This window comes from Peromyscus californicus, unplaced genomic scaffold (genome assembly GCF_007827085.1).
Source record: "Peromyscus californicus insignis strain IS unplaced genomic scaffold, ASM782708v3 Scaffold_14__1_contigs__length_90479793_seg_2, whole genome shotgun sequence".
Classification (NCBI taxonomy): domain Eukaryota; kingdom Metazoa; phylum Chordata; class Mammalia; order Rodentia; family Cricetidae; genus Peromyscus; species Peromyscus californicus.
In genome coordinates this window covers 69,547,994-69,575,952 of record NW_026294436.1, presented here as the reverse complement: position 1 = coordinate 69,575,952, position 27,959 = coordinate 69,547,994, and the positions used below count along the sequence as shown (strand labels likewise).

At 47.3% G+C, this 27,959-nt stretch overlaps 1 protein-coding gene, 1 non-coding gene and 1 pseudogene across 3 annotated transcripts in view; 2 read left to right on the top strand and 1 right to left on the bottom strand.

The window, feature by feature from the left end:
- The first annotated feature begins 2,030 nt into the window (after positions 1–2,030).
- The window catches only part of Mtarc2 (mitochondrial amidoxime reducing component 2), a 44,734-nt gene continuing 18,805 nt past the window's right edge, over positions 2,031–27,959 (top strand). Inside the window, exons 1-4 of one of the 2 annotated variants that reach the window (XM_052737923.1) lie at positions 2,031–2,455; positions 7,355–7,528; positions 15,560–15,728; positions 16,917–17,057. In XM_052737923.1, coding sequence (XP_052593883.1) covers positions 2,184–2,455; positions 7,355–7,528; positions 15,560–15,728; positions 16,917–17,057 — 756 coding nt within the window. In that variant the 5' untranslated portion in view covers positions 2,031–2,183. The remainder of the gene's footprint in view (positions 2,456–7,354; positions 7,529–15,559; positions 15,729–16,916; positions 17,058–27,959) is intronic. The other variant, XM_052737922.1, reaches the window with a different exon arrangement.
- Positions 13,451–13,553, top strand: LOC128110236 (U6 spliceosomal RNA). Its single transcript, XR_008218186.1, has one exon. It is a non-coding gene; the product is annotated as a U6 spliceosomal RNA (small nuclear RNA).
- LOC128109532 (uncharacterized protein C6orf136 homolog) lies at positions 17,065–22,047 on the bottom strand (annotated as a pseudogene).

The window sequence follows — 27,959 nt, the reverse complement described above, 5'->3', positions numbered from 1 at the left end:
GTAAAGTTAGACTTTCCACTCTGAAAGGTTCAAAGGCAGACTCTGCAGTGAGGTGAATTCAGTCTCCTCGGGTTCTGCCCAGCTTCCTCCCCCAAAAGGTAACTGATGGCTTTCTAACTTCAGCTCCTGCCTCACGTGTCAAATGGTTAAATTGTAAAACCCAGTGTGTTTCTTTTTTTTTTTTGGTTTTTCGAGACAGGGTTTCTCTGTGTAGCTTTGCGCCTTTCCTGGAACTCGCTTTGGAGACCAGGCTGGCCTCGAACTCACAGAGATCCGCCTGGCTCTGCCTCCCGAGTGCTGGGATTAAAGGCGTGCGCCACCACCGCCCGGCTCCCCGGTGTGTTTCTTTTGTCACCAGAATCATTTTAGGCAGAGTCAGGCAGGTCTCTGTGAACTTGAGATCAGCCTGGTCTACCTTTTGAGTTCTGGGTCAGCCAAGGCTACAGTGAGACCCATCTTCATTTGTTTGTTTGTTTGTTTGAAATAAAGAGACATTTAGCCTGCCAGGAGACCCACTTCTAGTATGGGTCATGACTTTATAGGCATGGAGCTCTGACAGAAGCTTGTGGGTCAGGAGGGCTCTGACCTGCCTCAGGACTGGGCCACAGGATGCTGGAGAGTAGGGCAGAGAGTGAGGCCAGGAAAACCTCACAAAACTAGCATATGAAAAGAGCAAATCGGCAAAGAAGCAGCTGGAATGACCTTCCCCACCCCCACACGAAATCCACTAATTCCAGCCACTGTCCCATAGAGCAGTGGTTGTCAACCTGTGGATTGTGACCCCTTCGGGGATTAAACGATCCTTTACATATCAGATATACTGCATATCAGATATTTACATTATGATTCATAACAGCAAATTACAGTTATGAGTTAGCAACAAAATAGTTTTGTGGTTGGGGGTCACCACAGCATGAAGAACTGAATTAAAGGATCGCAGCCTTGGGAAGGTTGAGAACCACTGCTCTAGAGTATGGAGGTGACCTATGGGTCATTATAATTCTGCAACCCACACTCCTGTCAAGAGATTTAAGGCTCATTGTTTCTGGTGACAGTCCAAGCAACAGAAGAATACTTCAAAATTCTACGTCCTTAGATTTTTAATTTTTTATTTTTATTTCAAGTGTATGGGTGTTTTGCCTGCACGTATGCCTGAGCATCACCAGTGTTCTGGATATTTACAGCGGCCAGAAGCAGGTGTTGGATCCTCTGGAACTGGAATTTGTAGACAGTTGTGAGCCTCTGTGTAAGTGAAGAGAGCCCAACCTGGGTCCTCTGCAAGAGCAGCCAGTGCTCTTAACCGCTGAACCCTTTCTCCAGACCCTATTATTATTATTATTATTATTATTATTATTATTATTATTATTGTATTTATCCCCACTGTGTGCGTGCGTGCGTGTGTGTATAAGACTTGGTCCCCCACCTCCCCCCACCACGGGGGTCCCAGGGACTGAACTCATGTCATCAGTGTTGGCACCTTGACCTGTAGAGCTCCTTTCCACGGATGAGTTAATCATTGACGTTTCTGAGTCAGGGTCTGGCTATCATAGTCCACGATGGTCTTGAACTTAGAGCTACCCCCCTGCACTGCAGCCTGATTTTTAAATCCTGTTTAGAAAGTTGTCTAAGAACGTTCTTAGACAGGTCCTCCATTCGGGTTTCCTCAGGACGCATCTGAATTGGCCTATGTGCCTGTCACCCTGGGTCACGTTGCTAGAAGCCACCCCAGTCAACTCGTCTCTCCACCTGCCCAGGCTTAGGTCGAGCGTTCAAGAGAGTTCCGTGATCTTCTAGAGAGACCTGCCCAAAGTTGCTCCCACGAAATCTTCCATTCGTCCTTTCAGTGCAACTTCCGGTGCAACGGAGTGCGCTCCTTTTAGAAGCAAAAGGGTAAACGACTGTAGAGGGCTGCAGAGTCACTTGGCAAGGGGGCGGGGGGGGGGAGTGGGGTGCGGTGAAGAGGGGGAAACAAAGGCAAAGTAAAATAAGAGTGACCACCCCAAGGCAAGGCTGCCACCCGCGATGGGCTAGGACCTGGCTCGGCCACGGGTCGCGACTTCAGCTGCAGGGGGTTGACAGGCGGTGCGGCTGCGCCAACTCTGGCTCCTCCCACCCACCCGGAGCCTTAAGCCCCGCCTCGCCCTCGCGGCCGGGGAACCCAGGCCTGCACCGGGTAGTTTAACATGGGTGCCTCCAGCTCCTCGGCTCTGGCTCGCCTCGGCCTCCCCGGGCAGCCGCGGTCCACCTGGCTCGGCGTCGCCGCGCTAGGACTGGCCGCGGTGGCGCTGGGGACCGTGGCCTGGCGTCGCGTGCGTCCCCGGCGGCGCCGGCGGCTGCAGCAGGTGGGGACTGTGTCGAAGGTCTGGATCTACCCGATCAAGTCCTGCAAGGGGGTGTCGGTGTGCGAGACCGAGTGCACGGCCATGGGGCTGCGCTGCGGCAAAGTGCGCGACAGGTACGAGACGGGCCGGGACGAGGGAGGCGGGGTCTTGCCTGTTCCGGCTTGGAAGTGTGAGCCCTAATCCGGGCGCCCCTTGGTGAGTGTAAACTTTTTGAGCCAAAGCATGGAGAAATTCGTGAGAGGGGTTCTACGCTGCAAGCTGCGTTCTCCCCAAACCAAGAAAGCAAGGGTTTGCTGCATCTGGGAAACACGCACACACGTGGGAAAGAGCTGTCACCAACTGTTAACACGGGGCACATTTGTGAGCATGTTCAAGTTGAAATCATAGTTTGTAAGTTCAAAAATGGCAGTGGGGGAGGCCTTCCGGGAGGAGAATTTTAGTTTTACAATATGCTAGTTTACTCTAGAGTGGAGCAGAGCGCTTTGATTTTGATCCCTCCCCTTTGCACTATCAAGACAACTGCGGTTTGCTGGCAGAATTCCCTGGACTTTTGATCCTTTAGCTTCGAGGCCTATGCTTCTTGGTAAGGTAGTTTTGGAAAAGTGGATTAGGGCAATCCTGGACACCTGGACTAGAGAGAGAGCGCGAGAGACTCTTCTGTCACATGACCAACCTGGTTGTCTGCCCAGCTCTCCTACCTGTAGGATACTAGAAATACAAAAAGCCATTGGCTGAATGTTTTCAAGAGCGTTGGGTCCTTCCTTCCCTCTAGTTCTGGTGACCGCTTTAAGCAGTAAGGAGCGGAATTACATGATTTGCGGAGTAGGGGAGGGGGTAGTGAAATAATCATAAAGCAGGTTAAAATGAAGAAAAGCAAAGACAGTTTGCTGGCACAGAACAAATATATAGATCAGGAAACAGGCTCAGCCAGACTAGGTGAGAGTTCTGCAGAAGGAGGGCCAGCCGGGGCTTGTATGACGTCCAGCTGTTACTGTGAACTAAGGTCAAGAGGCACAACTGAGCACATAGATATTTCTCAAACCTTGAATGGTGTTGTTAGGGTTAGCAAAGTTGTTCCCCGAGGCAGATTCAGCGTCACATGTATCCTGGTGGCGGTGTACCCCACCCATCTCCTTGTCCTCACCCCACAGCGGGTTTGATTTTTATGCTATCAAAGGGAATGTCTGTACCCTTCTCTTACAGGTGGGTGGTCCTCACCAGGCTGAGCACATAGAATTCATTCTTATAATTAGGATGTCTTCTTCTATGGCGGACATGGTAGTTGTACTTCCGTATCTGGGCAAAGGAGGGAGTTTGCAAATGGGTCATTTGAGGAGCCAGCAGAGGTCATGTATTCATCCCAGGACACCTGTGTGTACTGACCACCCTTGAAGACCGTTGTCCTAAAAGAAATAATGGCTCCTGATGCATTGGAAAATGTCATCTGAAGTGTCTTGCATGAGGGCTTTGCAGCTCATGGGCTTTCCATTCCTCGATCCCGTCCTAGGTTTCTAATGCTGGGGAGGTTTTGTTTGTTTTAAATTATCATTTACTGAGGGTCTTGGGGGTGTAGCTCAGTCAGTAAGAGAGAGTGCCTAGTGTGCATGAAGCCCTGGATTTTATCCTCCAGCACATAAGTGAGGCATGGTGGCACATGCCAGTAATCTCCACACAGCAGGGTCAGAAGTTCAAGGTCATTCCCAGGCTGGCATAGATCAAGACCAGCCTGTGCTGTATGAAAACTTGTCTGTACACTGAAACAAAATAAAATATTGTCATTTCCCGAGAGAGTCCCCTTCCTGTCCAGACGAACTCACATCCCCAAGAATGAAGGAGACTTTTGTAGCATGTTGAAGTCTCCCCTGGGTGATTCGTCTGCTGTAATTAAAAGGGTTTTTACAGAGACCGCTGTGAAGGGGAGGATGCTTAGAGCTTATTACAGTGTGAAGGATAAGAGCTCATACGTGAGGCTGGAAAGACCTTGGATACTGGGTGCTGGATGTTGTCCAAACACTGGAGGTGCTGAAGCTCAGAACACTGACCAGAGGAGGCCAACACAGCTGCTTTCCTTCCCATTTAAGAACGTGAGGTCATCTCTCAGGTGACCACTATCCACCTGTGTTTCTTCAGATCATCAGGGGACGTCTGCTCACCATTAAGACTATCATGGCCTCCTTGTAAATATTGCTAGTGTAGAGAGAAAATATGTCCTTTGCCCCTTCCTGCTTTTCTGCTTCCTGAGGGTTCAATAAAATAAATAGAACTGGATGTTTCTCTTGTTTTGAGCAATAAATTCTTCCCTCTCTCCTTCTCTCCCTCCCTCTCTTTCTTTTTTTCTTCCAGAGGACCTCACTATGTAGCTGTGGCTGGCCTGAACTTGCTGTATAGACAAGGTTGTCCTTGAACTCACAGGGATGCACCTGCCTCTGCTTCCTAAGTGCTGGGATTACAGGTTCTCATCACCATGCCCAGCACGAGCAATACATTCTCAAGATGATGTGGTCTGGAGTGGAGGAAAAGTCAGTGAAATGAATATATGATTGGCACTGGGCTAAATCCTGTCCTGTAAGTTAGCCCGTCTAAGGTTGGTTTTGTGGGCTAGATATGAATGTCTCCATCCCTCGGACCTAAGAAGTCAGTATTAGACAGGATGAGTATGTCAGCTGGGATCACAAACCCAGCCTGTTCTGCGGGTTTTGAATTCAGACTACAGCATTCACTCTTTTCTATGAAAAAACTAGTGTGTGATACAGGAATGTGAGAAGTGCAGGAGACCTTGAACAAAGGCATTTAACCTCTCCGAGCCTCAGTTTTGTTTGAAAAAAAAAATGAACTTGAGCTTTATTTATCAAAGCGTGATTACTATTCAGAAGCAGGCTTGCCAGCCAGAACGCTGCTTAATGACTGGTGTTTTCCTCCCCGAGAGCAGCACAACCATTGGTATTTCTGGAGGGCAGGGAAAGAGCCTCTTTGTTTAATTTGTGTCTGGATTTTCCTCTGTACTGCCCGGTGCTTCCAACTACTGAAGGTTTTTGCTAGTGTTTTTGGCCCATTTGGGCTGAACCTTGTGCCAGCTCCCTGAGCTGTGAGGTCAAGGTCCTCCCGGAAGTTGCTAACATAGGCTCTCTGCTTCGGGAGTAGCTTCATTCCTTGACCTTGTAAATGTCCTTAAGCAGCCAGCCATGACTCAGTCACCTTCTCTGCCCAGACCCTTCCTTGCGGCTGGCTGTCTATTCTTCTGCACAAATTTATCATTTATTGATAAAGGGGACACCCCCCCCACCCCTCCCCCCCGTAGTTAGAGTTTTCCTGCCTGGCCCACAGTCAGGACAAATCTCTGTAACCCGCCAGTCCCACAGCTGCTCAGACCCAACCAAGTAAACACAGAGACTTATATTGCTTACAAACTGTATGGCTGTGGCAGGCTTCTTGCTAACTGTTCTTATAGCTTAAATTAATCCATTTCTATAAATCTATACCTTGCCACGTGGCTCGTGGCTTACCAGCATCTTCACATGCTGCTTGTCATGGCAGGCGGCTGGCAGTCTCTCTCTGCCTTCCTGTTCTTTCTTTTCTCCTCTCTGTTAGTCCCGCCTATACTTCCTGCCTGGCCACTGGCCAATCAGTGTTTTATTTATTGACCAATCAGAGCAATTTGACATACAGACCATCCCACAGCAAACCCCCCCCCCCCCCCCCCCCCCCCCCCCCCCGTGTTTATTCCCGTTCTCACCTCCATCTTTCCTCTCCCATCTCCTCTTTCAGGCTTAGTCCATCTTGCTCCTACCCCCCTCCACCCCAGCCCTGCTGGCTGGTGTTTAACTTGAATGATATTTTTCGTTTGCCCTGGGTTCAGCTTCACCGTTACATTGGTCATTCAAGGCCCTGTTTCCTGTGGGGATTCTGAGCTCTGGGCCGTGACACTGGTCCAGCTGCCCCCTGCTTGTGCTTTACTCTAAAATCAGGGTGCTGACTCTTACTGCAGGTCAAGTTGGGGTAACTTGATTATGAAACAACCTAGTCTCATCCTTTCTCTCAGCCTTGGCAGAGCACAGCAGATCATTTGTTTACGGGAATTATTTATGTGAACAAGATTAAAAAAAAAAGTATCCTGAAGGTTGGCAGGGTAACGAGGTGATTGAGGTTTGTTATGTGTTGCAGCTGTCTTAGTTAATTGTTCTTGTTGTTGAGACAAGAAGCAACTTAAGGAAAGAAGGTTTGGAGCAGGATGGGGAGGCAGCTGCTCAAGCTGCCTCCACAGTCAGGAGGCAGAGAAGCCAGTGTTCAGCTGGCTTTATCCTTTTACTCAGTCTGGAAGCCCAGCCCATGGTATGATGCCATCCATGTTTAGGGTGAGTCTTTGCACCTCAGTTAATTTAGACAGTTCCTCAGGAAGGCCCAGAGGTGTTTCAAGATCCTGTCAAGTTGACAGTTGCTATCAACCATTACGTTAGCCTTTTAACCTTTTATCTGTTTTGTGCAGTCCCAAGGCTGGATTCTCTTGCAGTGGCCTTTTGCCTTTTCAGTCACAGCAATTAGCAGGGGGCCACTGAGCATCCCCTCCCGCTTCTAACATCAGTATTTAGTTCCCAAGTCATTACAGAGTGACCTGGGCTAAAGCAGAAGGGGCATCAACTGTGAGAGGGGCTATTTTGGGTGGATGGGAGCTGAGAAGATTCAGCCTGGAGAAGGATTGATGGCCAGTGATGACGTGTCTGGGGCTGGGGCATGCTGGGCGTTACTGTGTCTAGGAAGTCTAGGAACACACACTGGCGTCTGGTGAGGGCTTCTTGCTGCATCTTAAGGTGGCAAAGGGCGTCGCACGAGTGCCAGAGGGAGCTCCTTTTGGGGCCAGCCACTTTTGGACCAAAAGGATCTGTCCAGACCTGCACAATCTGCCATCGGCTCTCACACCAGGGTGGATCGATAGTTCTGAGGTGATGGAGAGCTAAAGGAAGTTCTTGAGGATCGGGGAAAACTTTCTGAATGTACACCTGTCTGCCTCTCTGCAGGTTTTGGATGGTGGTTAAGGAAGATGGACACATGGTCACTGCCCGCCAGGAGCCTCGCCTTGTGCTGGTCTCCATCACCTTGGAGAACAATTTTCTGACCCTCGAAGCTCCAGGCATGGACCAGATGGTTTTGCCTATCAAGCTACCTTCTTCGAATAAGATCCACGACTGCAGGTGCTCTGCTTGGGGGCAGTGGGGAGGCTGCAACAGACCTGAGTCTTCCTTGCATTGTTATAGTTTATGTCAGAACTGTAGATGAGGGAGTTGGTGCAGGACAATACTGAAGAGGGGTTAGTCTATAAGGTAGGGCTCAAGTAGGAGCGACTGTTAAAGGTACCCAGGGCTTTTATTTATTTATTTATTTATTTATTTATTTATTTATTTATTTATTTAGGGTTTGGAGATGGGGGGCTGACATCCCAGGTTGACCTCCAATTTGCTGTATAACCAAGAGTGACTTTGAACTTTTGACCATTAGGCCTTTACCTCCTGAATGCTGAGATGACAGGTCTGCACCACCATGCTCAGTTTGTGTGGTGCTGAGGATCGAACCCTAGGCTTTGGGCGTGCTAGGCATTCACTGTACCAAGCGAGAGCCACGGCCTCCACCTCGGAATTAGTTTTAAGCAGGGACAGTGAGAGTTGCAGATGATGAAATGACTGTCATCCAGGAAAAACTATCATGACATCGATGGGTTCCTGGAAGTAGGTAGAGCTAACACAGGGAAGCCTGGGGAGTGGGGGGTGGGGCAGGGGGGTGGGGGTGGCACTGGCCAGAGGTAAGTCAAGGAAGGGGAAACCGCAGCCCAGAGCCTTTGCTTGGGCTTCTGCAGGGAAGAGAGAAAAAGCAAGGGATTATAAGCAGGGTTCAGGTTAGAGTAACTTCAGCGTGGCGGTGGGGGTGTCCCACACATAGCAGCTGTGTGGCTTATAGTCCTGACATGTTCCTTGTAGGTAAGGACTCCATAAAGGAGGGTTTGCAAGTCATACGTGCATGTAACAAGACTGTTGTCCCTAGGAATATGTCTCTAGCTGTGGCTGTCCCTTCTCCGAGGCCTTCAAGATAGCGAAGCAGAAAGTGTAGTTGACCCAAGTGTAGTTTATTTAATAATGTGCACATATGCAACAGTGTGTGTGTGTGTGTGTGTGTGTGTGTGTGTGTGTGTGTGTGTGTGTCTAGGTTCACATGTAATAGCACATATGTGGCAGTCAGAGGACACTTACAAGAGTCACTTCTCTTCTTCTGCCATGTGGGTTCTGGGGATCAAACCCAGGTCTTCAGGTTTGACAGCAAGTCCCTTACCCATTGAACCAGCTCCCTGGCCCTTGGAGAGACACTGTTTAGAGTTCTTAGCCGGCCATTCAGACAAGAGAAGTTACTGGAGACTTTACCAATTGATCTCAGAGCTGGATAGATAACAAGCACGTTGGAACTTTCCAGACCCTGAAGTGTGCTACTGAGATTGAGGACTTAGAGCAGGGGTATGTGTGTGGGCAGGGGCGAGGCCTCAGGTCTTGGCATCCTCTCTAGATGACCCATGGCCTGCTGGGTCTTGCCCAAATTTCTTTGTGTGTGTGTGTGTGTGTGTGTGTGTGTGTGCGCGCGCGCGCGCGCGCAGCGCGCGCGCGCTACTGAGGATTAAAGCTGGGGAGGCCTTGCTCTTTGATGTTGGGAAATCACAGAAACAGGTGTTTGCTGTGGGATGATGCAATGTTGTAGATCCCTTGGTAACCAGCTGAGTGCTGGGCTTAGAACCGGGGTTTTGTGCATACTAAGTGGGTGCTCTACCCTTGAGCTGTGCACTCAGCCCTCAGCCAAGCTTTTCTTTTCTCTCTTCTTTCTTTCTCTTTTTTGAGACAGTCTTACTGTGCATCTCTGGCTGGTTTACCGTAAGCTGTTTCGAGGGCACAGGGTTTTCTCTCTCAGGCTGTTTTATCCTCACTGCCATAGAGGAAGGGGGCAGCCTGTCCCTGGACAGTGGGCCTTGCAGGGCACTTTGAGACACACATGCTTTGGTCTGGAATGGGCGAGGAGGCCCAACCCCCTTCCAGAACCAGCTTCACAGTGAGCTCTAACACCATGTGCTAAGCAATCGGGAAGCTCTTTGAACTCAGCCCCTTGGGCTTTTATTACATAGGTGTGATTGATAAAAATAATTAGCCATTGATCAACTCAGTCTTCAGCCTCTACCCCCTCAGAGGTCAGGGGTGGGGGAAGTCGGGGTGACGCTAAAGTCCAGACCTCCAATCTTGGAGCAGGGTCCCCTGGCAATCAGTTCTTGAGGGAGTTGGTTTCTCTATCACGAGGGGCCCGGGAATTGAACTCAGGTTTTCAGGCATGGTGGCAAACATCGTTACCATCTGAGTCACCTTGCCAGTCCCATGCTTAGGTTTTAATGGAAGAGGAAGGAAGAAATTATCTTTGGTCTAACAAAAAGCCTTTGAGGTCTAGCTTTAGAGACTAGCTAAGGTATAAACATAAATAAATAAATAAAATTTAAAAAGATTTTTAAAAAAAGACTAGCTAAGTAACATTTGATTCTTACATGTAATTTGACATATATGTATACGTAGGTATAATTAGGTACAGAAGTGGCAGTTGTCTGTCTTGTTAACCATAGCGATTTTTTCCCCTATAAGTCAAAAATAGAAAAGAAAACAGTGGCTTCAACCTTGTAAAGTCCAACTGAAGTTTGATTTCTCTGTAACTGAGGAGAGAAATCGAAAAGTGGGTGTGATGGGGTGATGTCTTAGTTGTTTTTCTGTGGTGAGGAGGAGACATCATGACCGAAGCATCGTGGAAACGAAAGTGTTTAATTGGGGTACAGTTTCGTGGAGTAAGTCCACCATGGCGGGGAGCATGGCAGCAGGCAGGCATGGTGCTGGAGCAGTAGCTGAGAGTTTGCGTCCTTCTCAGCAGGTAGGAGGCAGAGAGAGAGGTGGGGGAGTGGGAGAGATGAGCTAAGGAAGAACGGTGCCGGCTTTCGACACCTCAGAGCCTACACCCCCAGTGATACATCTCTTCCAACAAAGATACACTAAGTAACTCTTCCCAAACTCTCCCACCAACTGGGGATCATGTAACCAAACATATGAGCCTGTGGACGCTATTCTCATTCCAACCACCAAGGAAGGCAAGAGGCATGCTTTTCATTCCTTACCACAGAGTGTGTCACCTCTGGGTCCTCAATGAGCAAACCTCTTCCAGCCCGGTCCTGACTCCATCTGCCTGGAGCCAGCATCAGCTCTCATAGACTAAAGACGTGGTCCCATAGGACTATCCCTGGCTTCAAATGCCAGTGAGGGTGGCAACATGATTCTGACTTACCACCTCCTCCTTAGGTTCTGTTAATTTGCTAGAGTGCCTCTTAGAAATTGGGAATCATGTTTGCCGGGTACTTAAAGAGGATGTTCTAAAGGCTAAGGATGAGATCAATGGGACATGTAGGGAACTGAACTGTAAATGGACAGTTCCTGTTCTGACCGCCAGGTTCCAAATAACCACTCAGAGGCTGAATATGAATTACAAATGCTCAGCCAATAGCTCAGGCTTATTACTAACCAGCTCTTACATTTTAAGTTAACGCATATTTCTATTTATGCTTTTCTACGTGGTGGTACCTTTATTAACATGGCATGTTCATCTCCTGCTCCCTCTGCTCCTGACTGGTGACTCCTCTGACTCTGACCTCTTTCCTATCATTCTCTGTTAGACTTTCCCACCTAACTCCTGCCCAGCTACCAGCTTGTCAGCTTTTTGTGAAACAATGAGAGTAATACATATTCATAGTGTAGAAAAGGATTATTCCACAGCACTGAACTCCTGTGTGCTTGCTGGGTATGCCTCCCTTGACACACCTCTAGGTGTTCAGCAGTTAGGAAACTCTCTGAACCTACTCCTTTGAGCTTTTATGGAAACTTTGTTACATAGTGTACTTGATAAAATATCAGCCACTGACCGACTCAACCTTCAGCCTCTGCCCCTTCCTTGGAGATCAGGGGCTGTGGTACCGAAGTCCAGCACTCCGATCTTGAGGTTGGCTCCCCTGGCCTCAGGCAGCTTGGGAGACCCCAGCCATCAGTCACCCTTGTAACACAATTGTCCTTCAGCTTCTTACCTTCGGCCATGTTTTCCCAACACAGTGTGGCTTCCACTGTGTGAGTCTGTGGCAACCTGTTTGTTATTGTTTTGTTCATCCTCATAAACATTGTTTTTTTTTTCTATACTATGAACAATATTCTATGAGTAGTCTTTAAGGTTTATGTTCATTAGTTTTGATGATGTGTCTGTGTGTATCTGTGTGTGAGTTGGTGCTGGTGCCCTCAGAGAACATAGGTGTCAGATCACCTGGAGCTGGAGCTTCAGGCCATGGTGACAGTCCTCCAGAAGAGCCCCAAGCCCTCTTAACCACTGAGTCATCTCCAGCCCTCTTACGAACATTCTTATGTGTGTCTTCTGAGAGCACATGTGTAAAGCATGGAGGTCAAGAGGATTCTCTCTGTAGCCCGGGCTGACCCAAACTCTTAAACTTCCTGCCTCTGCCTCCCCCGTGCTTAGATTGTAGATCTATACAAAACAGGAGGCACTAGAAATGCCAAACTCTTTTCTCAAATGAATGTGCTGATTTGTACCCCTCAGAGTGGGGTCCATTGGGTAGGCTTGGGGTTCTTACCACATAGATTTTTTAAAATTATTCATTCATCCACCCATCTATCCATCCATCCACCCAACCACCCATCCATCCATCCATCCATCCATCCATCCATCCATCCATCCATCTATTTACTTGCAGCGGGCGCAGGCCTGGTAGAGGAATGCCTGCTATCAGTTGGAAGGACACAGTTTGATTGGCATCTTCTTGCCCTGTTGGGTGCTTTCTACTTTTCCAAGGGCCAGTACCAATCTCCTATATGTGGTGGGTGGATGGTAAGTGGTAGAAGTGTGTGCAGTTTCATGTGGGTGGTGTTCTGGAGGAGCTGCAGGGCACCCTTGGTGCTGCTCAGCAGTGGCTAGGATCTGTTTTGAGTAGTTGAGTGGTTGATTGCAGTTTCAGGAGAACGGCTGAAGAAGGACCAGGAAGGATCCACAGATCCAAACAATGCTCCAAGAAGGGTTTCCGATAGGAGGAGGGGGCCCTAGAAGCCTTAACAGAGGGGTGTCAAGATTTGACACCAGGGGGTGTGGTGGTAATGCTTATAATGCCAGCTCTGGGAGGTGGAGGATTTTGAGCCTTCAAGAGCTCAGATGTTCAACTATTAATGAGTATTCTGGGTATTTCTATTGAACTCCTTTGCACACATGACCTCAGGGATCCTCACACTGGCACAGGCTCTGTGTGTGTGTGTGTGTGTGTGTGTGTGTGTGTGTACTTCTTATGGTGTTGGGGGAGGGGCAGGGGAAACTTCAAGAAATCAGTTTCCAGATCCTTAAATCCATAGTTTGCACAGAGCATCTCCCCTGCCCCCACCCTCCATCTTAGGATTTCTATTGCTGTGAAGAGACACCATGTCCACAGCAACTCTTATAAGGAAGACATTTAAAACATTGGGGTGGCTCACTTACAGTCTCAGAGGTTCAGTCCATTATCATCATGGCGGGGAGCATGGCAGTGTGCAGGCAGACATGGTGCTGGCTACATCTTGATCAGAAGGCAGCAGGGAGTGTCTGACTATCACATTGAGTGAAGCTTGTGCGTAAGAGACCTCAAAGCCCACCCCCACAGTGACACACTTCTTCCAACAAGGCCACATTTACTTCAACAAGACCACACCTCCTAATAGTGCCACTCCCTTTGGGGGCCGTTTTCTTTCAAACTCCCCCCCTTGCCCAGTGTAGTGCTGGGAATGGAACCCAGGGCCTGGTGTGCCTGCATTACAGAAGAGGGTGTCAGATCCATTATAGACAGTTGTGAGTCATCATGTGGGTGCTGGGAATTGAACTCAGGACCTCTGGAAGAGCAGCCAGTGCTCTTAGCCACTGAGCCATCTCTCCAGCCCCCTAGGGCCTTGTATATGCTAAGTAAGTGCTCTACCACTGAGCTAGCCAGACCTCATTTCTTTGTTTTATTTATTTATTTTTTTAACAGAACTTGGTTGTGTTTCCTTTGGCAGCAATATACTGAAACTGGAATGATACAGAGTCGATTAGCTGGCCCTGTGCAAGGATGACACACAAATTTGCTAAATGTTCCATATTTTTCTTAAAACAAATATAAAATAAACAAATAGGTATTAAATTTAAAAAGTAGCTGGGTGTGGTGGCACATGCCTTTAATGAGGGAAAGGCAGGTGGATCTCTGTGAGTTTGAGACCACCTTGGTCTGCATAGCACATTCCGGGCCAGCCAAGGCTACATAGTGAGACCTATCTCAACCCCTTTTCTTCAAAATAGCAGTGAATAGGGTTTTGCTATGTAGTTCAGGCTATCCTTGGACTCAATATCCTCCTGCCTCAGCCTTTGGAATTCTGGAATTAGAGGTGTATACCATCATTCCCAGCCCCTCATTCTCAGGGCTGTTAAAGAAAGAAAGGAAGGAACCATGCCTGGTGATTCACTAGGGAGCCGTTAGCAGGAGGATTGTGAATTTGGAGTCAAGTTGGGCAACATTGTGAAATCCTCACCACTTGGCTACATTGTGAGACCTTGCTTAAGTGGGTGGTCGGGGGAGAAATAAATTGATACTAAACCTTGTCTAGAATTCAGTCAGATTCATGGCTATTGTTAGGGCTCATTAATAAGTTAATTTCAGCTGAAATCTGCTCTTTATATTTGGAGACCTTCAAAATTCACAACATACCCATTTTATTATCAAAATTGTAAAGATAATTTAATTTTTCCCAAATTCTTTCACATATGGATCCTTAAGAACCAAAATTTTATTGGTTCAAATGAAATATTTTAAGAGATCAGTAGCCATATATCAGTATGAAATTATGTGAAAAAAGTTGAATGTACATATGTGTTCCAGAATAAAGAGATGAACTATCTAAAACTTTGGACCATTTATCAGGCAGGGTGAAACAGCACTGTGAGAGGTAGGAGATTCAAGGGTAGCCTCTACTACATAGCAAGTTCAAGGCCAGCCTGGACTACCAGTGACCACGTTTCAAAGACAGAAACAATAACAACAATAGTTGGTCTGTTTAGAGAAAATCTTATTTGTGTACTTTAAAAATGGATAATGGTAGATATCTAACTGATAGTATTCAGAAATCACTGGAAAAAATCAAATACACTCTCATTTTAAATGTCAGTGTTTGTAATTCAAGGAAGTTATGTGTTTCACAAGTTAAATTGAAATATTTACATATTAATCTATACGCTCTGGACACACAATTTTAACAACTAACGTAGAGAAGTCAATTTAAACCAAACCAAGAGCACAGCAGAGGTCACGGTGTTGTCCGACATCCATGCCCGCCCGTCTCCCAGCACATAGGTAGAATGTGTTTATCTCCAGTTTATAGTGGGAGACAGAGGAGAGGCAGAAATGTTGAGTTTATTAAAGGCCAACAGACCAAGGGAATGACTGATTCCAATCTGAACCAGTTCTGAGAATTTCCAGCCAAAGGTGTACCTGCCTCAAGCAACACCTCCTCTTCTGAAAGAAACCTGAATCCTTGGTATTCGTAATGGTCCATGGACCTAGCCACTTAGATGGCTGAAAGCATGTCAGTAATGCAAAGTTCCAGATTCCAACTGCTGTATTTTAAAAATGATGTGAAGGAGTCAGCCCATACAACAGGGCCCACATGGGGGCTTTATTGAGGGGAGGGGAGAGAAGGGACAGAGAAGGGGCCAGAGACCGGTCCCTGGGGATGAGAGCGAAGGGAGAGAAAGAGACAGGAAGTGTACAAGGCCCGCCTTTTATAAGGGAACTTAGCGAATGCACCCAGGGGGTGCTCTTAGTGGCCGCAGCTGAGGTATACCCTGTCAGGACCCTAAGGGCAGGCCAGTACAGATGCCTAAATGCTAACCCCAACCCCAACCCCAACCCACTGGACCAGAGTCTGCATCTGAACATGTGTCTAGGTGATTCGCAGACACGTGAGCTGGGGAGCTCTTCCCCAGAGCATATTCTGGACCCTTTTCTGCTCTTTCCTGGCTCCTCTCTAAAGACCTCTTCGCAGCCTTCTGGTATATTCAGGCCACCATCACTCAGTGTGTCCACACAGTAATCTGGTGTTCTTTAACAACCCTTCCAGGCTATTTGGTCTTGACATTAAAGGCAGAGATTGCGGCGATGAGGTAGCGCAGTGGTTCACCAACTACCTGAAGACAGAACCCTACAGGCTGGTTCAGTTTGATACTAGCATGAATGGGAGGACAACAAAGAAGCTTTACCCTTCGGAAGATTACCTTCAGAAATATGAGGTGAGCCTTCAGTCTTCATTCTGCTGCTTACTCTGGGCCTCTGCGCTCCTTCCCTGTCCGTAAGAGCCCCTCTGAGACTTCAGTTAGAAAACCCTGACAGTGGTTCGTGGGGTGTTTCAGGGTACAGCCTACACATTAAGGATGATGAGGGACGTGTGATGAGGGCTCAGTGCTGGGACATCCGAGGTATATAGAGGGTTATGTATGGGAGATGCGTGGAGGGAGGAGCCAGGGCGACTTCTGGGGAGATAGGGACAGTTTCTGGAGGAAACTGGCTGGAAGCTGAGTGTGGTAGCTCATGCCTGTAATCCCAGCACTCAGGAGGCTAAGACAGGAGGATTGCTGTGAATTCAAGGCCAGCCTGGGCTAAAGGTTCGACTGTGTCCCAGAAAGGGAAGAGAGAGAAGAGGCCTGGCTGCCAGGGAGAGTGCAGTGCTGGGACTAAATGTGCCTTTCCTGATACAGACTTTGTCCAGGCCACCTTTCCTGCCTGTGTGCGTGACAACTATTTCATAGGCCGGGAAGGCAGTTCCTGCCAGGGAAAAACTATAGTGAGCTATGGTTTCAGATGCAAGTACCCCAGGGATTCCCCTCCAAAGCCAAGGCAGGTTTTTTTTTTGTTATTAATATTATTGGTGATATTATTATTTATTTGCTTTGTTACTATTGTTCCTCACCTAACACAATGTCAGGTATCTACCAGTGATCAGTAGGTTTTGAGTGAATGGCTGGTGTTGATGAAATTATTGCTAGAATGTACTATATTGGCAGTAGACAACCCCCCGTGTGATGAGGCAGTAGAGCAGGCTGGCGAATACCAGCCCACTGGTGTAGTGGTGCACACCTTTAATCCTGTCATTCCTGAGGTAGAGGCAAGTGGCTGGCTGAGTTCAAGCACAGCCTGGTCAACCTAATAAGTTCCAGGACATCCAGGGATACCTAGTCCCTGTCTCAAATAAATACATAAATAATTTAATGGAATAGCAAGAGCCAGCCCAAGCCTTGTCCGGTGTGTGTCTAGAAGCCATGTTTCAGTGCTCACATCCTGTCTACAAGTACAACTCCACCTTGTTCTTGAATATAGCTCTCCCCTTCCGCACTTGAGAGGTTTTCCATCTGGGCTCTGCTGAGCTTTGGAGAGCAATGCCAGTGGGTGGGGAGGCCTGACTGTACTGTGTCCTGTAACAGGTAGCCTACCCAGACTGCAGCCCTATCCACATGATTTCTGAAGCCTCCTTAGTCGATCTCAACACCAGACTGAAGAAGAAAGTGAAGATGGAATATTTCAGGCCAAACATCGTGGTGTCAGGCTGCGAGGCTTTTGAGGAGGTAAGTGGCCACTGACACAGATATCAAACTTAGATGTGTGTAGACAGAAGTTTCTGTCCAGCCCAAAACTCCCGAATACCCAGTAGCCAGACACAGAGGAAGCAAGATGAGAATGCTGTACTGTGAAAAGGTACCAAGTCACGTGGCTAGACATAGATAAGAATTATGGGTTAATTTAAGTGTAAGAGCTAGTCAGTAATAAGCCTGAGCTACTGGCCGAGCATTTATAATTAATGTAAGCCTCTGGGTGGTAATTTGGGAAGTGGCATGCCAGGCAATGGTAGCACATGCCTTTGATCCCAGCACTTGGGAGGTGGAGACAGGAATATAAGGTAGGGGTGGGGAGAGACAGAATCTTGGCCCCCATTTGGTCAGAGGATCCAGGGAAGTAAGAAGTCACTGGTGGCTGCTCTGCTTCTCTGATCTTTCAGGTTATTACCTCAATATTTGACTCCTGGTTTTTATTGATAAGACTAAATAGAGTCATGCTTCAGATGTGCTGCCGTCAGAGCTGGTGAATCTGAAGTCCCTGCAATGACCCAGATCCCCCAAGGCTGGTGGTGGGAAGATTCCAATTCTCTATGGTTTCTATGGCTGCTAATGGCCTCCCGGCCTCCAGGGGTCGCTGTTCACATTCTCATGCTTAGGCTCTAGAGCTCACCAAACTCCAGCTCACAGCCAAGACTGCTCTATCTACCCGTAGCCCAGGCTATGGAGGTACAGGAGCTGCACCCACGGACAGTACCCTGGGGCAGCCCTTGCTGTGGTCTCAGTCTTCTGTGCCTTCCCCAGTGACTAACAGCGGGAAATTCCACCCTCTTCCTTCACTGCAGCCTTAAAGGGACAATTGCATCAGAAGCCGGTGAACACAGCCTCCACACGGCTGGACGCTGCTTGGTCATGAGAAGCTTCAGCGGTTGTTCTGAGCATGGGGAGGAGTGGGCTAAGCGTTCTGAGTACCGGAAGTAACAAGGACAAGGATCATGAATTGGGTGCGAGGCCCTGAACTGATTAATGACTTCATATTGGGCCCTCCCTCAACCCTGTGAAGTCTGCAGTATTATTCCCTTTATATAAGGAAACAGGCTTAGACAGGTTCCCCAAATGTCCAGCGGATGAGGGGTATCGCTGACGTTACCACCCAAGGCTTGATTCTGTGGAACTGGGGTGAGGACGTCACTGTAGAGACCCGGGCGGTTAGCACCCAGAGAGGCTCTTGAGCACCTCAGCTCTCTGCTCCTGTGGGTGGCTGTGCTTCCTCTTGTGTGTGTAGAACGTGCCCTTAGTTTTTGGTCTCCATGGTTCATTAGGGTAAACCTTTGCGTAGAGCCAACATAAGCCTGTCTGTTGTGTGATATTTTGTTTGTGTTCTGACAAATAAAGCTTGCCTGGAGATCAAAGGATGGAGCTAGCCACTAGTTAACCATAGAGGTCAGGCAGTGGTGGCACACACCTTTAATCTCAGCACCTGGGGGGAGGAAGAAGCAGGAAGATCAGGAGTTCAAGGCCACCCTGGGCTACACAAGATTGAATCAATCTAAAAGAGAAACAGAGCCAGGCGGGTGGTGGCACATGCCTTTAATCCCAGCACTAGGGAGGTGGAGGCAGGAATAGAAGGTGGGTAGAGACAGGGTTCTGCTCCTTCAGTCTGAGATTCGTGGAGACAGGACAGCACCCTTTTGGGCTGAGGTTTTTGTTTTTGTTTTCCCTTGTTGCTTAAACTTTATTATTTACGAATTAAATTACACAGCAGCTTTCCATAGCATGGGATGGGAAGAAGGAAGGAGAGGGAGGGGAGGTGGCCGGCTCTGGACATTCTTGTTCACCTTTACCTCCTCTGTGCGGAGCAAAATCCTCAGTGATGCCTTCACCCAAGTTTGGATCAGGCCTTGGAACACACGTGTAAGCTGGGCTCTGGTTCTGTCAGCCCCAGGGCCACCAGAGCTTTCCACTAGCGGCTTTTTCACAGACGTCGAAAGTGAATGTGAAGGCGTCAGCTTGTCCAGGTGATGGCAACAAATGAGGCCACTGGAATTCAGGTAGAAGGTGGAACAGGCATCAGAGGTCCGTAAAGCTCCTCCTTGTCATGCCTGTAGAAACTCAGGAAGAGCATATGTGTGGGCAGACCTACTAGGCACCCGCGGGCTTGCAGGGTCCAGTTCTCAGGGTGGTGGGTCAGCTGTAGAACCTCCAACCGAAACTGCAAAATAGTTCCAAGCCAGGAAGCGGCAAAGGGTCAGGGACATAGTGTACCATGTCCGGCCCTTGGTACGGATGTTCAGGATCTCATTGATGAATTCCACATCCATTGAATACAGAGTAGTCATGGGAGCGAAGGAAGAGGGTAGGAAGCTCTTGTCTCAGTTTCTCATACCTGACAGTCTGATCTCTTGAGGGGGTGGCAGGGGAAGGGTGGGAAGCTCCAGGAGCTTTGAAAGTTATCAAAGCCCCAGGATAGGGGAAAGGGGGTCCCTCAAAAAGGCTCCTGAGCCCATCCAGACAACCATTGTGCAACTCAGTTCCTGGTTCCCCTTCCCCATTTCCCAGAGGAAGAGCCACCCACAATGAGTTGAGAGCCTGGACCTGAGAGACAGGTGGTGGGAGAGCCTGAGGAAGAGGGTGCGTGGGAGGATGTGGGGGTGTGAGAGACCAGAGAAGAAATGAAGAAGAAGTGGGTGGAGTGGAGTGGGGCCTGGGTGGGAATGGTAGCGTCTGAGGAGAAAGCTGGTTCTGGGGTCCAGCCTGGTAAGCGAGGAAGCAGGGTCCTTAGGCGCCGGGTGGCCCCCTGACCCTGCGGTACATGGTGTTCTTGTGGGTGGAGAGGGCGCCTCCTGCATTCTGTCTTCACTGGGCAGTGTGCCCTGGCCATTTCTGTAAAGGGAGAGGAGGGAAGAGGAAGGTGGACTCCAGGCTGAGATTTTGAAAAGGTGAGAACTCTCAGGTCGCTGACTGCTCTGCTTCTCTGATCTTTCAGCTTTCACTCTCAATATCTGACTCCTGGTGCTTATGATTAAGATTAATTAGATTCACACTTCATATGTCCCCACAATTTGACAATTTTAAAGCAGTAGTGCACATCGAAGTTGTCTATTAGCTGATACTATCCTGCCGTCTTAAGTTACATTCTTGCCACTATGATAAAACACCCCTTAAAGGAGAAGAGTTTTATTTTGGCATACAGTTCTGGAGGGATGGAGTCCATCATGGCTGAGATTACTGTGAAATGATGCTACTGTTGCTGATTTAGTCCACCTTAAGTGAGGAAGCCCAGTAGTGAAAGACTTGATGCACTGCCATCATAACTCTTTCAAATATTAATTTGAGTGATTAAGCACATACATATTTATTCCTCAACTAATAAAAAAATACAGCAAACCTTAGCATGATACCAAAGTCCAGGCCATTATTTGTTGTAAATGTGGGGCAGTAGGATAATGCACCGTGGACATTTGCACCTCGTGGTGCAGAGTACTGTGGACTTCTCCCTGGTGAGTTAGAGGTTGGAGCTGACTTTAAGGGGCTTGGCACAGTGTGGTGTGTTTAATTTCTGGAACACAGAGGGATGAGTTGAAAAACAATGTCGACATTTGCTGCTTATCTCTGTCCCTGGCCACCATGAGGCTCTGTTCCCTGGACCTTGCTCACTGTCCTGAGCTGAACTTGAAGTGTTTGAAGGGGACATCTAATTTATGTACGTCCTCACTCTACACTTTGAAAGAGCCGGGGGAGAAAACCTCAGAAAAAGCACAGTGTATTCTCTGTCACGTGGGAAGGGCTATTTCTACAAATTTCTGGAGAAGGAGTTTGTTTGTTGGGCCTCAAACTCCCTGTGTAGCTGAGGATAACTTTGAAATTCTTTCCTCCTTCGGGATTCCAGGCATGCCATTTACGAGATGCTGGGAGTCAAACCCTGGCTGCACGCATCCCGGGAAAGCACTCTACCCACCGAGTACGTCTTTAGTGCCCAGTCTCATTTGATCAAAGAAGCTAAGCTGGGTTAGCCCTGGTGTGCACTTGGATAGGAGATGTCCCCAAAGCCAGACAGTGGTTTGAATCCCAGCCCCACCACTCACTGCTGGCGTGGCTTTGCCCTTACCAGTCCTGCCCTTTCTAGCAGGTGAAAGACGACTTGCCAAATCCTCATTTCTAGACCTTTGTCTCTGATGGCCTGAGTTAGGACAACAGCTGTGCTTGTCGACTTGGCTTCAAGGTTTTGTTTTTTTCTTTCTTCTTTAAAATCTATATGGATTTATTTTTATCTGTGTATGAGTGTTTTGCCTGCATGTATGTATGTGTACCAAAGGAATGCAGTATTCATGGAAGTCAGAAAAAGGTGTCAGATTCCTTGAAACTGGAGTTACAGAAGGTTGTGAACTACCATATGGGTGCTGGGAATCGAACCTAGTTCCTCTGCAAGAGCAGCTGAATCATCTTTCCACCCCTGTTTTGTTTTTTGCATCAAGGTCTCGTCTAGGCTGGCATCGCTTCTCCTCCTAAGTCCTAGGATCGCAGGCGTGTACCACCACGCCTGGCTTTGATACATGTAGTTATACATACAGATTAGACATATGGTCTACAATGATTGCGTAGAGCACACGTAATAGTGGTCACATAAAGTTATGATGGAGCCACACAGTTCTTATTCCCGGTGACATCACAGTATCCTGGGGATAATGTGGGACAAAGCTACCCACCTGCTCTTGGTGATGCTGGTGTAAACAAACCCACCACACTGCCACTTGTAGCAATACAATTGTGTACAGCTTGTAGTACAAGGATAGTGACCAGTCATGACTGGCGCATGTCTTCACTTATCAAAAGGCAGCTCACTGTGAATAGGGTGCCATCAGAGTGGCACTGTCTGACATCTGTGCACACCCTGTCTCCTAGAGTACCCTGTTCTCTCGGGTGTAGTTCGGTTTCCTGTCGTTTTGTTCAGCATGGCCGCCATAGCCAAGGTGAGCTGCTGATGTTGCCAGAAAGAGGCCATGCTGTACCATACAGGTCCGTGTAAATGCGCTTTATGATTTAGGCATAACAACCACGTGTGATGCCCATCTCAGAGCACATCTGGGTTGGGAAATAACATGTGACTGTTTACGGGTTCTTTCTTTCACTTAACAGCTCTTGTACATTTTTCATATTTCTCGTGTCTTGATAATAATAATAATTGTTTGTACTGTGAGTGCTCAGTGGGTAGTTTTCTGATCTTGTTACTATGTGGGGTCATCAGTAACAAATCACAAAGATATTTTTGGCAATGGGTGAGATGGCTCGGTGGATAAAGCCACTGACTGAGCTTTACTGCCAAACCTGATGACCCCAGTTCAGTCCCTGGGACCCACAGGGTGAGAGGAGAGAAGGGACTTCCAAAGGTTATCCTGTGACCTCTGCACATGCGTCATGGCTCACTCACATGTGTGCGTATAGACATGCACAATACATAAACAACATTCAAAAAGGTTGAATTTGAGTCTCAGAAAAGTTTATTTTTTCATACATTCACCCCTTCAATTTGCACCAAAATAATTTAAGGTGGTTTCTAGTAACCATATGCACAATACAGCATAGTAACTTGTGTGCAGCCATGGAAAGTCAGAAGCTGGACTGGGGAAAAAAACCCACCCTAGTACTAAGACCCGGGAGGCAGGGCCGGATGTAGATGGCCTTCCCGACACCTGAACTTGAGCTCCCCACCAGGACACTCAGCTTGTCCCAACTGTTATTTCTTCCCTGGTCTCTGTGGTTGGCTGGTATTTAAGACTCCACTTCGGCTCTGTTGTCATGGGATGCGCACTTTCTCTCTGGCCGTGTGCATACATGTATTATGGTTATGCACATGTATAATATATTTTATAGAGAGAGATGTATATATAGAGAGACATAGCTGTGGAGATAACTGTCTGCTCGCAGAGAGAGATAAGAAGGGAGGGAAAGGTCTCTATATTAGCTCTTCTTTCTGTTTCACACACCTAAGGCAAATGTATGGATTGTAATGTATGTCCCGAAGAATACGCTCACCTGTACTGTTTGTGCGGGGGTCCTCTCCTTGCCCCTAGCCCTTATTTTACATTTTCTCTGGGTCTTGCCTGTGGTGGAAGCTTCCTGTACTCTTAATTTTTTACTTACAAGATGTGTGCAGCCTGGCAGAAAATTCCCAGAAGGGGCTGGAGAGATGGCTCAGCAGTTAAGAGCACTGGCTGCTTTTGCGGAGGACCCAGGTTTGATTCCTAGCACCCACATGGTGGCTCACAACCATCTACCACTCTAGTTCCTGGGGATATGATGCTCTTTTGGGACTTCTCAGGCACGGCATGCACATGGTACGCAGACACACAGTTAAAAAAAAAAAAAAAGTAAAAATAAATACACGAATAAATAAAGTTCCCATTGTTAAGTCCACAGGGTGGAGTCCATTACACAGAGTATCCCCACGCCCTCCTCTGACCATTTCTCTTTCTTTTCCTCTCATTTCTTCCAACTCACAAATTCCTCCTTGCGCTGACTAGACATCCCCAGGGGCCTGATTTTGTCAGAGTGCAGATGGGCTTTTCAGCCAGCAGGGGGCGCACTAGGCTCTTCCAGTGACCCCTGGAATCTGGCTGGATAGTGTATTTCTTTGCGTTGTATATGTCTAGTGAATAGTAAACTCATCCATTATGAATTTATTTTTTTCAGTTATTTAAAATGTATTGTTTTCTTTAGGAACTGAATTAACCATTGCATTTAAACTTAAGCTTAGTTGTTTTCAAAGCAATTAGTGCTTTTGAGCCAAAATGTGGACAGTGAGAGTGGAGAGTGAATGACTTCATTAATATGAAGCTATTAACATGTCAAGACACAGAGTTAGCGTTTGGAGGAGTTAACGACAATGCTCAGGAAGCCAGACAATCTGCTAATGAGCCCGGCAGCTGACTTTTGGAACAGAAGGTGACCTAAATCTGTCTTGTTTAGTTAAGACCCGAAACGAACTTTTCAGGATTCCTGGCTTTCTGTTAAAGCCACGATGCAGAAGTTCACAGACAAGTAGCTTGGAATGTTGAACTCATTGTCACTTGGAACAAGGGAATTGAGTACAAGATGGAGAGGTCTTGGAGTCCCCGGGCTGCTGGTGGCTCACATACCTGTAGCTGCTGTGCCCTCGTGTGGTGAAAGAAGTCCTGACACCTTGGCTGCGTGCAGTCTGGGGCTCCTTTCCCTTCCCCAGACAGGCGCTGTGCTGGTTGCCCTCCAGCGGTAGGTTTGGCATGAGCTTCCTTTGAAGTTCCACTGTTTGAACAGGGTGTGTCGTAAATCATAGCTCCATTTGTCACATGGTGTGACCTTTGCTTTTACAAAGCTTGCCTAGCTCCTGGGCCAACTGATTGCTTGGAACATGGAGTTTATTCCCACCCGAAGCAGTTTCTTGGTGGAGGGGCACAGGGCATCTGTGGTCACCTCCATACTGTAGCTGTGGTCATCCTGGATGGGAGATGTCTGACTTTGAAGACCCCTTTGGTACTGGGCCACCAATTGTGCTATGATAAACCATTTCTGTAGGCCCCGAAGAGGAGCGAGGTTGCCTTTGCATATGGAGTGGATCGTGATGTCATAGCCAGTTGCAGGAGGGAAGACTGGACAGTGCCCGTCCCTGCCCTTGCTCTGCCTTCTGCAGAAACTTAGGTCCCTCTCAGGCCCTGAGAGAGTCAAAGCCACCAGCTAAGCCGGGAGGGACTCTTTTCCCGACTTCTCTGCACACCAGTTAGACTCAGGATCTTCAGAAACCTCACCTGGTTGAGGTCAGTTTGCAAGGAACATTCTTTGCATCTGAGTGTAGATCAGTGGTCTTGACCCTTTGGGGGCTGCTTATCAGATATCCTGTGCATTAGGTATTTCTGTTACAATTCATAACTAGCAAAATCACAGTTATGAAGTAGCAATGAAATAATTTTTTTTTTTTTTTTTTTTTTTGGTTTTTCGAGACAGGGTTTCTCTGTGTAGCTTTGCGCCTTTCCTGGAACTCACTTGGTAGCCCAGGCTGGCCTCGAACTCACAGAGATCCGCCTGGCTCTGCCTCCCGAGTGCTGGGATTAAAGGCGTGCGCCACCACCGCCCGGCGCAATGAAATAATTTTATGTTGGGGGTCACCACAACATGAGGAACTGTATTAAAGGGTCACAGCATTAGGAAGGTTGAGAACCACTGTTGTAGATGCTGTTGTTGGTTTATGGGACATGTATTAAGACCCCATCCTCAAATGCCCCCTTCCCCATTTCTTCCTAGAGACCTAGACAAAGGATTGTACTGTTAAACCTAAGTTTAACAGTTTATCAGTGGGTTTCAGCAGGACTGGCACAAACCTTCAAGATAAGGAACTCAGAATAGGTTCTTTCTGAGACAGGGCCTTGTGTAGCCTGGGCTGGCCTCAACTCACTATGTAGCCAAGGGTGACTTGAGTCATGGAATTCTTGATTCTTGATTCTTGTGCTGCTGTCTCCCAAGGGCTGGGATTACAGGCATAGGGCATTGGACTAGGTTCCTTAGTTTTTTATTAGTAAAAGGGACTATAACATATATATATTTATATAAGCAAGTGAATGTGTGATATTAAATGTGCAGGTATAGTATTTAAAACACTCTACATGTGCTACCCCAAAACAGGATACTCTGACATATTGATTCATTTGAGTTGAAGATACTTGAAAAGGCAAATGCAGGGGATCATGCTGATATTTGAGGCTGTTTCTCATGTAGCCCAGGCTAGTGTGTCCTTACCAGAGACAGGAAGCTGGGGCTGTGGGCTCTGCATAAACACACCAAGGGAAGCTGATCTTCCTGGGTTTAGTCATGTGGCCTCTGTCTCTCAACCTGCTGCTCTTTGTCCCCTGCAGTGTGTTAGTATTCAACTCCAGCTGTGTCTTTGAACCGACTCTTTATTATGAAGGCGTGGGTCATATGAAATTTACATTAAATTATATATGCATATACACATATGCCTTTCTCTTTATTTCTGTTTCACGTCAAGTTAATTATCAGACTTAGCTGAGAAATTCCAAGAGGATAGGAGACATTTTTGCCTCCTATAGGATGTAATCCACATAATCTGTGTATGTGTGGGTGTATGTGTACAGCCAGCCCTTCATAGATTGTACCAGCTGCAGATAACACATAATTTAATGTCTGGCGAGAGGGCTCAGTGGTTAAAAGTTGTGCAATCATAAGGACCTGGTACCCGTGTAACAAGCCAGGCATCTCACAAACACCTGTAACCATCTGAGAGATTCCAAGCTCTCTTCTGGCCTCTGCATGCAAACAGGTGCAGGCACCTCCCCACCCCCACACCACCACATGCACATACACTCACACATACACATATAAATAAATTTAAAAAAAATTTAAAAAGAATGTTTTAAAATGCTGGGGGAAACATCAGTACTGAACTGCACAGTTTGGTCATTATTTCCTGAGTGAAACAGTGTACCTATGACTTACTTTTTTCTTACATTCCATTTGGTATCTTAAGTGAGCCAGAGATGATTTAAAGCAGGACTAGATGAAGACCCAGTACCAGGCTACTTCATATACGAGATAAGTACTTGAGGATTTGGGATTCTGAAGAGGGTGCTGGAAGCAATCCTCTTTTGGACACCAAAGGATATTGAAATGTGTACAAATGACTGTGTGTCTGTAAACCATATGCAGTGTTATGACACAGTGTGCTTTATGTGTGTGCACATATATGTGTGTTTATGTTTTGTGCATGTGTTTCTTTCTTTTTTTTTCTTTTTTTTTTTTTTGGTTTTCAAGACAGAGTTTCTCTGTATCTTTGGAGCCTGTCCTGTAACTCCCTCTGTGAACCAGGCTGGCCTTGAACTCACAAAGCTCCTCCTATCTCTGCCTCCTGAGTGCTGGGATTGAAGATGTGCATCACCACCACCCAGCATGTGTTTCTTTTTTAAAAAGTTACTTTTGCTTTTTTGTGTATGTATGAACCTGTGTGAGTATATGTGCGCCATGTATATGCAGTGCCTGTGGAGGCCAGAAGAGGGCATCAAATTCCCTGACTGGAGTTGTGAGCTGTCAATGTGAGTTCTGGGAAGTGAACCCAGGTCCTCTGCAAAAGCAGCCATTGCTCTTAACCACTGGGCCATCTCTCCAGCCCCAGTGCATGTGTGCTTGTATATAAATGTATATAATGTTTGCATATGTGTGCATTTAAATGTGTGTATATATGTATGTATATCTATATTTGGATTTATGTGTATGCACATTTGTGTGCATGTGTTTGTATGTGTATTGGTGTGTATGTACATGTAAGTGTGCATGTGTATGTATCTGTATACATAATTTGTGCATTTGTGTCTATATGTATTGGAGTGTATAGGTGTATATAAGTGTATGTTTGTACACATAGCTGTGTGTTTATGTGTATATGTCACATATGTGGGGGGATGCAAAGCCTTACCTTCACAGTAAAAGATTTCAAACCTAGCCGTCCTGCTTCCTCCTGGTGTGACTTAAGAACATTTTACGGTGTTCTGCATATCTGTCTCTTGGGGAAAATGGGAATCATCTTAGCACCTCCCTTGACATCATGAGGACCAATTGAAGACCAGTGTTTAGGCCAGGCAGTCAGTAGCCATGGAGTGCTGTCCCGTGTTCACAATGCATCCTGTGGGAAGGACAAGTGAAGGAATCCTGGTTGGCCACACTCACGTGATGTCTCACTCAACAGCGAGCCCTCAGACTCTGACTGGCCTCTGCGACAGCTAAACCAGTGGTTCTCAAGCTTCCTGATGCTGTGACACTCATGTTGTGGTGACTCCCAATCATAAAATTGTTTCGGTGCTATTTCATAACTGTACTTTTACTACTGTTATGAATCATAATGTAAATATTTTTAGGGATAGAGGTTTGCCAAAG